The sequence below is a fragment of the Gracilinanus agilis genome, chromosome 4 (genome assembly GCF_016433145.1).
Source record: "Gracilinanus agilis isolate LMUSP501 chromosome 4, AgileGrace, whole genome shotgun sequence".
Classification (NCBI taxonomy): Eukaryota; Metazoa; Chordata; class Mammalia; order Didelphimorphia; family Didelphidae; genus Gracilinanus; species Gracilinanus agilis.
The window spans coordinates 212,617,391-212,632,604 of record NC_058133.1 but is presented as its reverse complement, the minus strand read 5'-3'; the positions used below and the strand labels follow the sequence as shown (position 1 = coordinate 212,632,604).

Sequence of the window (15,214 nt, the reverse complement as noted above, 5' to 3'; positions counted from 1 at the left end):
CATTTAACTGATCTTTAAAAGGAATAGGTTGGATTTCAGTCATTCTCAGAATGTGGTCTGGGGACCCCTTGGAGGTCTTCAAGATTCTTTCAGGGATCTCCAAGGTCAAAACTATTGTCATAAAATTACTAAAATGGTAAATATTGGTACATATAACATATGAAAACAAAAGTTTTTGGGGGGATCCTTGATAATTTTTAATAATGTATAAGGGTTCTAGGACCAAAAAGTTTGAAGACTGCTAGACTACTGGGATAGCTAGGCAGTGCAGTGGATACAGTACAGGGCCTGGCATTAGAAAGCTTTAAGTTCAAATCCAGCCTCAGACACTTACTAGCTATGTGACTCTGAGTCACTTAATGCTCTTTGCCTCAGTTTCCTTATCTGCAAAATGATCTGGAAAAGGAAATGACAAACGATTCCAATATCTTTGCCAAGAATATCCCAACAGGGTCATAAAGAGTTGGGCACAACTGAAAAATCCAAATAACAAATTGAATTATGGATACTACAAAAAGGAACTTGTCCGGAATAGGATGACCAGGATGGTGAGGACACATTAATCCAAAACAGGGATTAGTTGAAACAAGAATATATTTATCTCGGAGAAGGAAGGAAATAGGGGGAATTCAATAGAGCTGTTTTCAGTACAGCTGGATTTGAATGGCAGTCATGTAGCAGAAGAATTAGATTAGTTCTGTTTTGCCCCAGAGGGCCAAACTAGCACCCATAGGTAGAATTTATAGAGTGACCGATTTGGCTCGATAAGGAAGAATTCTTCAGCAATTAAAACCTAGCACTGATAATATATGTATAACCCAGGGAAATTGCTCATCAACACTGGGAGGGGGAAGAGAAGAGTAGAGGGAGCCAAAAAGAATCATGTAGCCATGGGAAAAAAAATTAAAAAAAAATTTTTTTTTGAAACCTACCACTAATAGAAAGGACTGCTTCACCAGGTAGTGAGTTCCCCATCACTGGAAGTATTGAAACAGAAGATGATTTTGGATTCCTGTTTCAAATAGGGAACTAGATTAGCTAATGCTGAAGGCACCTTCTAACTCTATGATTCTAATTTAACCTAGAAATAGGGAAAGGAGGGTTTGCCAGGGCATCACTGACTAATGAAAATAATAGCTCTTTTGAACTTTAGAAATGAATTTGGGACTTGGGGATGTGAGACTCTGACCAGTTTGTGAGTTTTGCTGAGCTTTTCATTAGGCGAATGGAAGTTAGTTGCTTTTCAATTGTTTCAAAGTGTTAGATTGTTTGTGACCCCATTTGGGGTTTTCTTGGCCAAGATACTGGAGTGGTTTGCCCTTTCCTTCTCTAGCTCATTTTATAGATGAAAAGACTGAAGCAAACAGGGTGAAGTGACTTGCCCAGGGTCACACAGCTAATACGTGTCTGAAGCCAGATTTGAACCAAAGAAGATGAGTCTTCCTGGCTCTAGGCCTGGCTCTCTATCTACTGGGCTACCTAGCTGGCTCTTATTATTATTATTATTATTATTATTATTATTATTATTATTATTATTATTTCTTCTCTGAGACTCTAGGATTCAGGTGTTCCTGGGTTCGAGAGTGTGGGAGTCATCCTAGCAGCTTCCCTGTTCCTAAGCCTGCCTCCTTAGTCCCAGCCTTATTTCCCTGAATATAATCTTCCTCTCCTCACCCTAACCAAACTGCCCTCTCTGGCCTCGTGCCCTGGAATGGAATCTCTAGGCTGTCAGGACGAGGCTCCCCTTTCACACACAGAAACACAGAAAATGTGCCCAGGATCCCTAGTTCTGTGGGCCATCCCCTTAGCAGCCTTGCATGTTCACAGGAGGTCAGGGCCTCCCCTGGAGCAGAGAACGGGATAGAATCACTGGAGCTTAATGACTTCAGCAGGAATGAGTCAGCAGAAGTGGCATGAGAGGCCGGCTCTGCGCCAGCTTCCCGGCTCAGGTTACATGCCCAGGGACTGGGGTGGGGGTGGGACGGGGGCGAGGAGGACGTGTCTTTTCCTCTGGCTGCTCACAGATGGCAGGAGGAAACCAGAGTCAAATGGGCAGATAAACCAAATGGCCTACTTCCTCTCCACATGCCCTCTGCCCCTACCCTCCTGGGCATCTGCCCACATTCTCCAGCCTCCATTAAACATCTTCCCCAGACCTCTTCTTTCTCCCACAAACAGAAGGGAAGGTCCAGGTCAACCTGGGGGCTCAGGAGGAAAAGTTTCTGGAGGCAATGGGGACCTGCCTCTGTTTATCAGAACCAAGGCTCTCCCTGGCATCTGAGGAAAGAGGCATGACATTGGAGAGATGGAGGACTCAACTGGGGCACACTTGGAGGTCATGGCAGCTAGATAGTAGGTAAATAAATGGTCCTGAGGTCAAGGAGTTCAAATATGACTTCAGCCACTGACTAGCTAGCTGTGTGACCCTAGGCAAGTCACTTAATCTCTGTCAACCTCAGTTTACTCATCAGTGAAGAGGGGGATATTAATAGCACCTACCTCCTGATGTTGTCAGCATCAAAGGAGATCATTGTAAAATTCTTAGCACAGGACCTGGTATAGCAAGTGTTATATAAATATCAGCGATTGTTATTGTTATTATTCAAGTTCTTAGTATCTAGTGAGTGCCTAATAAATGCTCACTTCACACACTATGGCACAATTGAATATAATGGACTTCTCTACTAGCAGCAATGCAATGATCCAGGACAATTCTGAGGGACTTATAAGAAAGATGCTATCCACATCCAGAGAAAGAACTGTGGGAGCAGAAACACAGAAGAAAAACAACTGCTTGATCACATGGGTCAATGGGAATATGATTGGGGATGGAGACTCTAAATGATCACCCTAGTGCAATTGTCAATAATATGGAAATAGGTCTGGATCAATGACACATGTAAAACCCAGTGGAATTGCTCATTGGCTATGGGAGGGGGGGTTGGAGGAGAGGAAAGGAAGAACATGAATCATGTAACCATAGAAAAGTATTCTTAATTAATCAATAAAAATAAAAAAATAAAAGAATAAATGTTCCTTTCCATAGCCTCTCCTCTTCCCTTGTGAGGAGGCAGAAAGAGGATCTGATGATATCCTATTCTACCAAGTCCGATTAAACTTGCTAACTGAGCTCTAAGCTCAATTTCTCTTCTGCCCTCTGACATTTTGGTACCCTAGGACAAAGCTCTAGGCATTCTATCCTAGTCATGGCCCTTGCCAGGCTCTTGAAATCCCCCAAGAAAAGGTCTCCTAAAAGGAGAATTCGAACACTTTTGCTGGCTGGCTCATTCTCATCATGTCCAGTCCCTGGGCATTCCTGATGCTGTGGCATCTCTGCATTCCTGAGGGTCCCCATACCTTGGCATGGAGTTCCCATGGCTAATTCCTGAGAGGACTTAAATATACTTTCAAGGGAATGATGGAGGGTTTACAGGTTGCGGTTTGGGTGGCAGTTATATTTACTCCTACCTCACCCGCCATTTTGAGTAGGAGTCATGTCTTCATTTCTATTCCCCATCAGAACTGGTTAGAATCACATTCATTGGGCCAGTCAGATGGCTCAGGGGATGGGGAACCAGGCCTGGAGATGGGAGGTCCTGGGTTCAAATCTGGCCTCAGACACTTCTTAGCTATGTAACCTGGGGCAAGTCACTTAACCCCCATTGCCTGGTCCTTATCACTCTTCTGCCTTGGAACCAATAATTGATTCTAAAACAGAAAGTAAGGTTTTTTTTGTTTTGTTTTGTTTTGAATCTCATTCTTATAGAGCTGGAAGGAACCTCAGAGTTCATCTAAGTCTGACTCTAGTTTTATGGAAGAGGTACCCGAGGCCTAGCATAATGCCTTACCTACAGAAAAAGCATCCATAAACATTTGTAGAACGAATGAAGACATCTGCTTCAAATGAGAGCTTTCAGGCTCAAGGTCAGGCCCTAACTACAGCCAGCTCGGAGCACATTCATACTGAGGAAACCCTAGAGATAAAATATTGTTTCTCAGTTTATTCCTGAAGGAAGAAGTTGGAGAGTGGGGACTAGAGGAGGGGATGCAGACCAAACCTAACGAAAAGATGATGCCTCCCAGGAGCCCACTGATTTCCCTAGCAAAGGCCCAGTTAGCTCACTTAGGTCACAGTGGCAAGGCCATAGATCCAGTCCTTGTAAGGATTAATTGGCTTTGGAGACAAAACTCAATTCCATTACCATAGACTGTACCCTCCGGCTGACTCTGGTCACAAGAGTGTGAATGGAAAAACACCCAAAGCTCATGTCCTATTGACCATTAAGGACAGTTGGAGCTAAGATTGGATGCCTCCAAGCAGAGGACAAGCCCTAATTTTTCTGGGTTGGGATAACCTAATCTGACACCACAAGGACCTAGGAGATATTTGGGGGGAAGACAGCAGGGTCACATAGATCTTAAAACAACAGATGCATAAATGCATCTTAATGGATGGATGACCATTGGTCAGGGCTATGGTATAAGGGATTTCTGCTTCAATGGTCAGATTAAATGACCTCAAAAGACCTTTCCAGCTGTGAAGGTATGATTTTTTTCCCCAATAGCATTTGGGTTTGGACAATGAACAGGCCAAATGACACCATTTACAACCTCATTTATCTTTCTCTTGGCTTCTATGACTTCCTTTATTTATTTTTTTATAACATTGTTACCTTCTGTTTTAGAATCAATATTAAATATTGATTCTAAGGTAAGGGCTAGGTAATTGGGATTAAGTGACCTGCCCAGGGTCACACAGCTAGGAAGTATCTGAGGCTAAATTTGAACTCGGGACCTCCTATCTCTCCAATTGTCCATCCATTGGCTCTTCATGGCTTCCGCAGCTGAATCACCTTCTGAAAGAAGGCTTTGCTCATCTTCCTTAATGTGAGTGCCTTCTCTCAGGTAAAACTATCGCTAATTCAGCCTATGTCTTGTTTGCACATAGTAGTATGTATGCTACCTCCCCTATTAGACTATTATATATTATGTTATGTTATGTTATGTTATGTTATATCATAATACTCCTTGAGCATAGGAACTGTTTGGTTTTCTTTGGGTATCTTCTTAGCATAGTACCTGGCACATAGAAGGAGCTTAATAAATGCTTGTTGATTTGACTTGATTCACCTCTCATGATTCTAGAGAGAAACCAGTATTTCCTGTGGTTGGAGTGGCAAATAATTTTAAATATATAAATAAACATAAATATAAATTAAAAAATATAACCCCCTCGAATTTATTTCAGCTGTTAAGAAAAAATTTTCTGCAGTCCAGTTAGGTTCCTGGGACGTCATTCTATTTTGCAACATCAAGAATAATTCTGCCATTAAATATCTACTTGATCTCTCTATGCCTTAATTTCCTCTTGAACCAGATGATCTTAATGAGCCCTTTCATTTCCATTGTCAGATCACAGGAAAATCCTGTCCTTGGTACTTCAAGTGACAAGTGACAAGAAGGAAGAGGATGACTAACATCTGTATCACATAGCTGAGCTTGGGGTGGGAGTGGAATGCATGATCAAATGAGTGGATAGCTGGAACTCCTTTCTGTGCCAACAAATTCATGGCTGAAATGGGTTGGTAACTAAGTTCATTTAGGAGCTCTGCTCTGATCCAACCCACTAAGCTCCCCATTTGGGGGAAGTGCAATGCCATTTTGACCCTCAGGGTGCTGGTTTTTGGGGCTGCTAGCCTGTTGGGCTGAGCCATCCTTAAAAGCATCCATCAGGGGCAGTTAGGTAGCTCTGTGGACAGAGAGCCAAGCCTGGAGATGGAAGGTCTTGGAGTTAAATCTGGTCTTAGATATGCTGTAGCTGTATGATCTTGCCCAAGTCACTTAACTCCAGTTACCACACTTAGCTGTTACCACTCTTCTGCCTTGGAACTGATACTTAGTTTTGATTCTAAGACAGAAGGAAAAGGTTTAAAAAAGAAAAGAGCACCAACCATCAGACAATGGGAATCATCAACAGGTTGGGCTAAAGGACTCGTAATATCTCCTGGAAGAACTTTCCCACCTGATACAACTTGACATATTCAGTTAATACCAAAGTTGGGCCCATGCTCACCCAGTTTTTGCTTTTTCATAAATCCCTAGCACATAACGCAAGGTCAAGGCACTTAATGCTTGCTGAATCGAACAGAATCTCTACCCTGCTTAGCCACCAACCAAATGAGAATTGTACAAAGTACGAGAATTGTAACAAGGACTTTTTCCCCCATCTTGTCTAGGGTAAAAACAGCTGGAGGTGAGAGGAGTATTGGGGTCCTCTCTGTCTGTCTGACAGTCTGACCTGACCAAGAATGTGGTCATGCTAGGAATGGGGGAAGTCTAATCTCTACAATTGAAGGAGGGACCCGAGAGAGGATCACCAAGTATGTGCAAGGCAAAATTTGAGCTTAGTTACCACCAAGAGGAGGTGATATGCTAAGACACCTCCACTCCCATTTCTGCACCCTGGGGCAAAGTCCTCTCTGTCCCGTGCTAGTTATAGCTCTTGTTGGCACTTTCTGTCCCTCCAGCAACATGAGAGTTATCGAATTGATTTGAGGATTTTGGTTGAGTGGCAATTGCTACTAGAATGTTAACTTGAAACTACCAATGATTAACCAAATGTCATCTTGCCAAATGTCATTTCCTCCTGCCCCTCCACCCCAAACACACAATTTTGGGGATAGGCCTGTTGCTAATTCCAACACTTAGAAGCCATAGGAACCTAGTTGAATTTGGAAACTAGATTCTTAGGCATCTTCCTTTGCTAGAAAATTATGCGTTGGGTTGTGGGGCATCTTGATATAGAGGAAAGTATGCTAAATTTGTACTTGGAGAATCTGGATTTGAATCCAAGGAAGCTCATTTCTTTTTCTTTTCTTTTTAAAACTCTTACCTTCCCTCTTGGAATAAGTACTGTGTACTGGTTCCAAGGCAGAAGACTGGTAAGGGCTAGGCAATGGGGGTAAAGTGACTTGCCCAGGGTCACACAGCTAGGAAGTGTCTGAGGCCAGATTTGAACCCAGGACCTCCCATCTCTAGACCTGGCACTCAATCCACTGAGCCACCCAGCTGTCCCTAGGAAACTTATTTCTTCAGCTAACAATCTATGACCATGGGCAAGTTCATATCTCTGGCCTTCAATTCCTCATCTGTATGAAGTGACTTGGGATTACATAGCCTCTTAGATCCTTTGAACCTGAAATCTATGATCCTATAATTCTATCCTTTAATTTCATCTCCCCCAAAATATTGCCAGTTTTTTGTAGTCTTTAAGAGTCCCTAATCACAATCTGCAACTTCCTGGAAGATAGTGGCCACAGTACATAGAGTACTGGGCTTAGAGTCCGGAAGACCCGAGTTCAAATCTAGCTTCAAATGTCTTGACATTTACTAGCTGTGTGCCTCTGGGAAAGTCACTTAATCGCTACCTGCCTTAGTTTCCCCAACTGTAAAATGGGAATAATAATAGCGTCCACCTCTTAAGAGTCATGAGGAGCAAATGACATATTTGTAAAGCTCCTAATATGTAGTAGTTGCTGAGTAAATGCTTTTTTCCTTCCTTGCTGGGTTATACTTCTTCCTTATTAGTCCTACTTTTATTTCTCTTCCCCTCCAAATCATCCTCAGCTTTCAGTTTTACAAGCTCAGTCCCACATCCTAACCACCCAATAGATTGCCACATAATGTCCCTGTTGGGTAACTTCTAGTCTCAGCCACCTCCCTCTCCTTTCTCATTAGTCTTAATGAGTATTATTCAATTTCATTTCATTATCCATTTTAATTATTTCTCAGACATAATGCTGGAGAGCTAGTCCTCTGGAGAGGTTAACACCTACCCCATCTATCAGGCACACGGCGGAGGAAAGGGGACGGTGGGAGAATGGAAAGGAATCTTGCCTCCCGTTTTGTTTACCCTCAGGACAGCAGGTCCCTGCTTGGGCAAGAGTCCCATCCCGGAAGTGGCCAGATGTAAGCACAGGGAAGAGAAAGGAGGCTGAAGCAGGAGAGCAGGTCACCCAGCCCCACCCAAAAAACCAGGGCAGAGACACCTCCTTGGCCTCATTTCCCAACACCATACCTCCTCTAGGTCATCCAGTAGGGAAGGGAAAGAGACTCGTGGGAAGAAGAAAAAGTCTACCCCCTCCATTATTTTCTGTTCCTTTCAAATCCCTTTGCAAGGGATGCTCTACTGTTTGCCAGCCTTCTGAAGACTCAGAGGTGGAAGGGACCCAAAGGGACATGGGATCATAGATTCCAAAGATCAGAGCTGGGAAGTGACTTCTTTGATCATCTACCCTCTGATTTTACAGGGGAAGAAACTTTGATGCCTAGATATCAATTTGAATTGAGATCTGTGCTCTCCAAATCCATGAATTTCTACCCTCTAAAGGGATACAATCAAATTCATCAACACACATCGAGACTTCCCGCTTATTCCTTCAGCAGACTAATTACCGGAGACCTAAATTAAAGTCTGTGGAAAGACCCTGGAAAAGGTTTATGTGTCTAGTTGGGGGAAAGTTGGCAAAAGGGAAGGGGCAGAGGTCAATTCAACAATAGACTGCATTGTTGTTGTTCAGTCCTGTCCAGCTCTTTGTGACCCTATTTGGGATTTCCTTGGTAGATACTGGAGTGGTTTGCTATTTCCTTTTCTAGCTCATTCTATAGAGGATGAAATTGAGGTAAACAGGGTTAAGTGACTTGCTCAAGGTCACACAACCAGTGTCTGAGCCTGGATTTAAACTCAGGAATATGCCTTCCTGACTCCATGCCTGGCATTCTGTCCATTGCACCACCATTGGCTATAGCCCTTCCCAGGACCTACATTCCCAGGCCCTGAATTATTGAATTTTAAATGTTAGCCAGAAGGGATCTTGTGAGCCACCTAGACCTGCAGGCTCTGACCTTTTCTGATCAAGTATCTCATTAGAAAAATATTTTTTGTGTTTTCATTTTATTTTTATTTGAAAATGTTAGTTAATTTAGAATATTTTTCCGTAGTTACATGATTCATTTTCTTTCCCTCCCCTCCTCCCACCTTCCTCCTGTAGCCAATGAGTAATTCCACTGGGTTTTACATGGCCAGGGAGAGGTTTTTGCCAAAATCTTCATAGTGGCTTCAATATGGCATCCTGTTAGCAGCCAGTTTACAATCACCCTGGGGGACTGAGAACCTGGTCTCAGATTTGTTATTCAATTGTGTCTGACTTTTTGTGACCCCATTTGGGGTTTTGTGGCAAAGATGTGGTTTGCCATTTCCTTCTCTAGTTTGTTTTATAGATGAGGAAATAGAGACAGAATCAAGTGACTTGGCCAGAGTCACACAGCTAATAAGTGTCTGAGGCCAGATTTGAACTCAGGACAAATAGTCTTTCTGATTCCAATCCACGGCACCACCTCATTGCCCTCATTGTAGCAGTTGGGTTATAATTATCCTGAGGGTCTGAGAACCTGGGCTCAGAAGGATCCAGTTAAAGGAGGTGGCAGTAGAAGGGAGTATTGGGGGAAATTAAAGTGTGGTTGTGCTGAGAAAATGTCCTATGATTGGCTATTTTGGATAGCATTGAGATGGTTTATCACATGTCACCCCCCCCCCCACCCTACCTCTAACCCCAGACCACTAGTCTAAACCAACCACTCCATATTACAGATAGGAAGAAAGGACTAGAGAGGGAAGACATTTGCCCAGATTAAAATAAACTGAAAGGTCTTCTCTCCAAGGGACTAGAGAAACCGAATCTAGGGGGAGGTGAGAAGATGGACCCAAGAAACCTGCTGGATGCAGTCCCTCACAGGTAATGAACTGATAGTTGGTAAAGATTCATAAGCAGATGGAGATATGATTGGGGATGTAGACTCTAAGTGATCACCCTAGTGCAAATATCAATAATATGGAAATAGGTCCTGATCAATGATACATGTAAAAACCGGTGGAATTGCTTGTTGGCTATGGGAGGGGGGTGGAAACAAGGGAGGGAAAGAACATGAATCATGTAAGCATGGAAAAATCTTCTAAATTAATTAAACTTAAATTCTTAAAAAAATTCATAAGCAGGACCACAAACCCAGCATCAACACTCCTGCCCTCCCCAATACACACATAAACACACACAGTTTAAAACATCAGGCATCACTAAGGATTTTTAATGTTTCCTTTGTCTTCCATAGGCCTCATTAAAAAAGAGAATATGCATTTTTAGTGTGTGCTACATCATCACCAGTAAACATTTCATGTACTGTCCCTACAGGCAGGGGTGGGTCCATCCCCATCCCCTTCTCCCCACCCCAACGGGCTATCCCTTTGCCCTTTTTAAACTGTCACTGGCCATGGACATCACCCAGGTCTGGGCTTTTAAAGAACTAAGTTAGTGTTTCATAAAGTCTCCATCACCTGCATCACTAGTTGTTTTAGTCTTGTTCTAACCCTTCCCTTTCACCTTTTCCCCCCTACCCACCCAGTTCCAGACCTAGGCTAGTTTTTTTTTTAATCCTTTGGGCTTCCCATCACGCCCAAAGTCACCGTGTCAAGAGGAGAGATGAGGGGTAAGGAGGGTAGCTTTCACAGAAGAAAAAGGGTGAACAGGAGGCTAGAGGCCAAGCCTTTTGGGGACTGGTTGAAGAAAGTGGGGTTTATTCCAGAGATGAGATTTCGGATGGGGAACTGTTAGCTGCCTTAAAAGTATTTGTTGGAGGAACTGGAGATTTGCTATTGGGGGGGGGGGGCTTAAAGGCAGAATTGGGAGCAGTGGGTATAAGGGGTGGGAAGGCCAAGTTAAGTTCAATCTAAGGAAAAATGTCCTCACAGACCTAAGCCAACATAAAATGGGGTGCCTTGGGAGGTAATAGGTTCTCATTTACTAGAGGTCTTTACATCAAAACTGGAGGATCATTTCTCCAGGATGGTATATTGTAGAGGTAATTCCTGTTAAGGGATAATTGGGCCAAATGACCTCTGAGGTCAATTCCAACTCTAAGATTAGTCTGTGTCGGAACCCTAATTTCAGAGTAAGGCTGACATTCTAAGCCAGTTTAGAACTTGTTACATGGCTCTCTAGTGGGGAACTAATCTTCCCACTTGTGGATCCCCAAAAGAAGGGCAGTCCTCACTAGGGGCTGGGATTTAAATCAAACTCCTAAGAAAGGAAGGAAAATAGTGCAGATCATCAAAGAGAATAGTCATCTAGGAGGGTCCCTACTCCCCATAAAAGCCTTTTTTCATAGGAACTAGATTAAAATTTAAAAGAAAAACAATACCCACATCATTTGAAAGAAGAAAAAATATATAGGTTGAGCCAATAGCTGGTCCCAGTGTTTGGGGATGGGAGAGAACCCTGTATTCAGGCTTTGTTATGACCGTTCCCGTTTGGGTAGACTAAATTTCAGTTTCACACTCTAGGATCCCTTCTCAGGGCCTTCCCATCATCTCCTTCTTGCTCTCTAGAGGCTGCTGTGGGAACGGGGAGATTTTCCACATATACTACCCCAACCCAGCCACCTGGTGCTGCTTAACTCCAAGGGGCCCCAGACTTCCTGCCCAAGTTCTGGGAGGCAGGAATGGAGCACTGATGAGGGGGAGGGGAGCTCCAGAAGGAGGGAGTGACTCCAAAGCCTCTGCCTCCTTTCCTCCTGTAGCCAAACTTCTTACCCTCCAAGACAAAGGGAGTCACAGCCTCATTCAGGGGAGCCCCAGGTTCTTCCCAGCTTCTTAAAAGGGAGTAGCAAGAGAGCTCCCAAAGGAGGAGGAATGGAGGGAAGATTTCCCAATCAGGCTGCAACAGCTTTATAGCTTTTCTCCCAACAGTCTCCCCTATTCCAATCTCCTAGTAAAACACAAACATGAGCAAGGAATAGCTGGATGGGGAGGGGAGCTTCTCCGAGCATCTTCCCACCAGCACCATGTGTAATTCTAACCCCTTCTTCTCCTATCAAACCTCTTTCAAGCAATGGCTAGTAGCCAGAGAACAAAGTCAAGATAAAAAATCTAGAGGGAAAGAGAAAAGAAAGCGGCTACATGGAAGAAATTTGGAAAGATACAAAGTAGGGAGAAGAGGGAACCACACAGAATGGGGGAGAAAGAGACACACACATGGAATGGGAAGGGAGAAAAGAGTTAGAGAAAGGGAAATCAAGTGGAGGTCTGGCTCTGCTGCCTCAGTATTGCTTAATGTGGAGAGGCAATCAGGTTGGACATCTGGCATTCATTTGTGGAGAGGAAAGAGGGGAGGGGAATAGAGAGAAAGGAGGAAAATTGATTCCTGCTTCATGCTGAAGTGTTCATTGGCCAAGAACACACTCCTGATCCCTTTATGTCTTAGAGGAGAGCAAGCTGTCCATAGATGTCAGGTAAATAATCCATCCCCACCCTCTCCAACCCAGAGTTGCTTCACTCACAGGATCCACCAATCCCCACATCTAGGAGAAAGGAGTCACACAAATATTCTTTTCACAGGCAAAGATGAATTACAGAGGGGTCTCCTGCAACTAAGACTTCCTGCCAAGGTCCCTTCAGAGGGCTATTCTACCTGGACTCTGGGAGTCCCATAGTAAGGTGGAAAGTCACAGGGAGTGGGAACAAAAATAAGTCAGTTGTGCAGAGCCACTCAACAATTCCCCCATCCCCCTTCACACACGGATCTCATCCTCTTCCTCGTCCATAAAGGAGAACTCTTTGTTGGGCTGTCGGGCAAGAGGGACCCGAGCCCTCTCTAGCCCATGGAGCGCAGGGCTTCGTTCCTCTAGGATTCCAGAGGTACAGCTGGAGATGGAACTGCTGTCTCTTGTGGTATGACTGCCCACACTTCGGGCAGAGGCCGGGCTGGGAGCTGCTGCTGCCCAGCCCTCATCCTCCATAGTGCAGGGAGGTAGCAGTGGTGAGTCTGGACCAGGCTTCCCTTCCGGCTGTGGCAGAGGAACAGCAGCAGAAAGAGGGGGCTGGATGCTGTGGCTTGGGCCCTCATCACCATGGCAACTGTCCTCTTCCTCTGGGTCCCATTCGTCCTTATCCATGATGCTAAGGACATCCCCCAGCATGGAGGGCCCCAGGTCAATATGGAAAGACATAATTGATTCTGCATGCTTCAACCCATAACCAGCCTTGGGTACGTGAGGCAGGTCTGTGATGTCCCCAAAGGCCCGCTCATCAAGGATAGAGTCAGGTGAGTGGGCACCCCCAGATCCATTCAGACGATGTGTCTTCTCGCCAGCTCCTCCTTCCTCCTCCTCCACCTCTTCTGCTCCTCCAGTGGCTGCCTTCTTCACAGGACTGGACGAAAGGCTCTTAGGCAGCTTGCCAGACCCCTTTTCTGCTGCCTCCTTCTCGTTGAGCTGTGGCAGGGACACCGCATTCTTCACAAAAAGAGCAGAGTCCCGCAGAGAGCCAAGCATGTCCCGTCGGTCTCCCCTTGTCACTGATTGAGACCTCTTGCTGCCCCGAAACTTTCGAGATAGGAGGCTGGGTTTAGATGAGGAAGTGGCACTTGCCTGTTCTTCAAGGGACTCAGGATCTGCCTCCCCGGCTTTACTGTTGAGGAAGGAGGTATCCCCAAAGGCATCCCCAGCCCGTCCCACATGCATAGTGTGGCGAAAGTCACCTAGGGGAGCGCTGATCATCTCTGCCGTGAGGTCCACTCGGGAACGGCGCTTTGAGTGGGCTGAGCTGGACACTAGCTGCTTGAGAATTGGCATCTTCCTGGGTTAGGAAGGCAAATCCTCCCAATGTCAAATGCAGGATGTGTCTGGATCACAAGGATGGGATGATGATGAAGAAAATATAGTAGCAGGGTCTGGAGAACAAGACAGAAAAGGTTACTGCAGGTTGGAAAAGCAACACAAAGATACAAATAAATCTGCTACTGAGTTATGGTTTTTGGTTTTCTTTTTTCTTTAAGCCTCAACTCCCTTTTCTCATCCTGGTTGAAAAGAGTAGAACAGATAAAAAAGCCCAGAAGATGGACTTCTCAATCAACTCCACCTTCTCCCTCTGATCACCCCAGACCAATGGCTATTAGCAATGCTGCTTTAGAGAATGGAGCACTCCTAGGAACTTGGGGAATCTAACTGGCCAGCTTCTCTGAGAAGTCAAACTATATCTTTTCTACTTTAACATAATGGTAGAATATTAGAGTGGGAAGGATCTTGGAAATCACTTAGTCCCTTCCACTCCCTTGTTATTTTTTAAAAAGATAAGCAAATTGAGACCCAAGAAAGTTAGGATCACTTACCAAGGTAACAATACAGCCAGGCAGAACTAAAACTCCAACCCATGCCTTTCTGATTTCCAAATCCAAAATGGCCCTTTTATTATCCCTCATGGCTATCTACTGCACCACAAACAAAAATGAAGACCTACCCTGACTTAGTATCATATCCTCTCTCCACCTCCCAATAAAGTTGTTTTTGTGATGGGAGACCAGAGGAACCATAAGTCCAAGGTCTAAGAAGGAGACTGACTCCTGAATTGTCCTTGAACATAACCAGCTCTTCTGGAAAGTTCCTTATAATACCTAACCTAATTCCTGCAAAAGTCACCGAACAGTTCAATTATGGGTCAAAATGGAAAGAATAAGAGGAATAGGTTTTCCCACTAGCTCACTACACTGCTTCTCAGACAAGATCACCACCATCAGGACAATGAGCCCAAGTTATGCTTTGGTACACCATAAGACATGGACCTTGAAGCAGGGTGCTCAAAAAGTATAGCATCAAGTTAAATAATTGGTCCTATCCATATCTGGTTCAACATTTCTACAAAATTTTTCACATTTTCGATGCTTTTTAAGTGTTAACTTCCCAGAAGAGAATAATAGGAATTATGGGTTACTGTTTCTTATTTTAAGCCTTTGAAGTTGGACACTCATGAATCTTTTTGTACTTAAAAAAATAAAACCCTTACTTTCTGTCTTAGAAAAGGAAATTAAAAAGATGTCCAATACCTGACCTAAATTGCACACCAACTTGATCAATGACACATGTAAAACCCAGTGGAACTGCTCATTGGCTACGGGATGGGGGTGGGAGGAGGGGAGGGAAAGAACATGAATCATGTAACCATGGAAAAATATTCTAAATTAATTAATTAAAAATTTTCAAATCACACACACACACACAAATTGCACACCAAACACCTTTATCTTTTCGGGAGAAAACTAGACATAAGCCAAATCTAAGCTTGCTTTTCTTTCTTTCTTTCTTTCTTTCTTTCTTTCTTTCTTTCTTT

The 15,214-nt window shown here is 44.1% G+C and overlaps 1 protein-coding gene across 1 annotated transcript in view; it reads right to left on the bottom strand.

Annotated features, from left to right (window-relative positions):
- Positions 1-12,475: 12,475 nt before the first annotated feature.
- Positions 12,476-15,214, bottom strand: part of CDC42EP4 (CDC42 effector protein 4) — a 34,288-nt gene continuing 31,549 nt past the window's right edge. Inside the window, exon 2 of the mRNA XM_044673740.1 lies at positions 12,476-13,781. Coding sequence (XP_044529675.1) covers positions 12,622-13,683 — 1,062 coding nt within the window. The 5' untranslated portion in view covers positions 13,684-13,781 and the 3' untranslated portion in view covers positions 12,476-12,621. The remainder of the gene's footprint in view (positions 13,782-15,214) is intronic.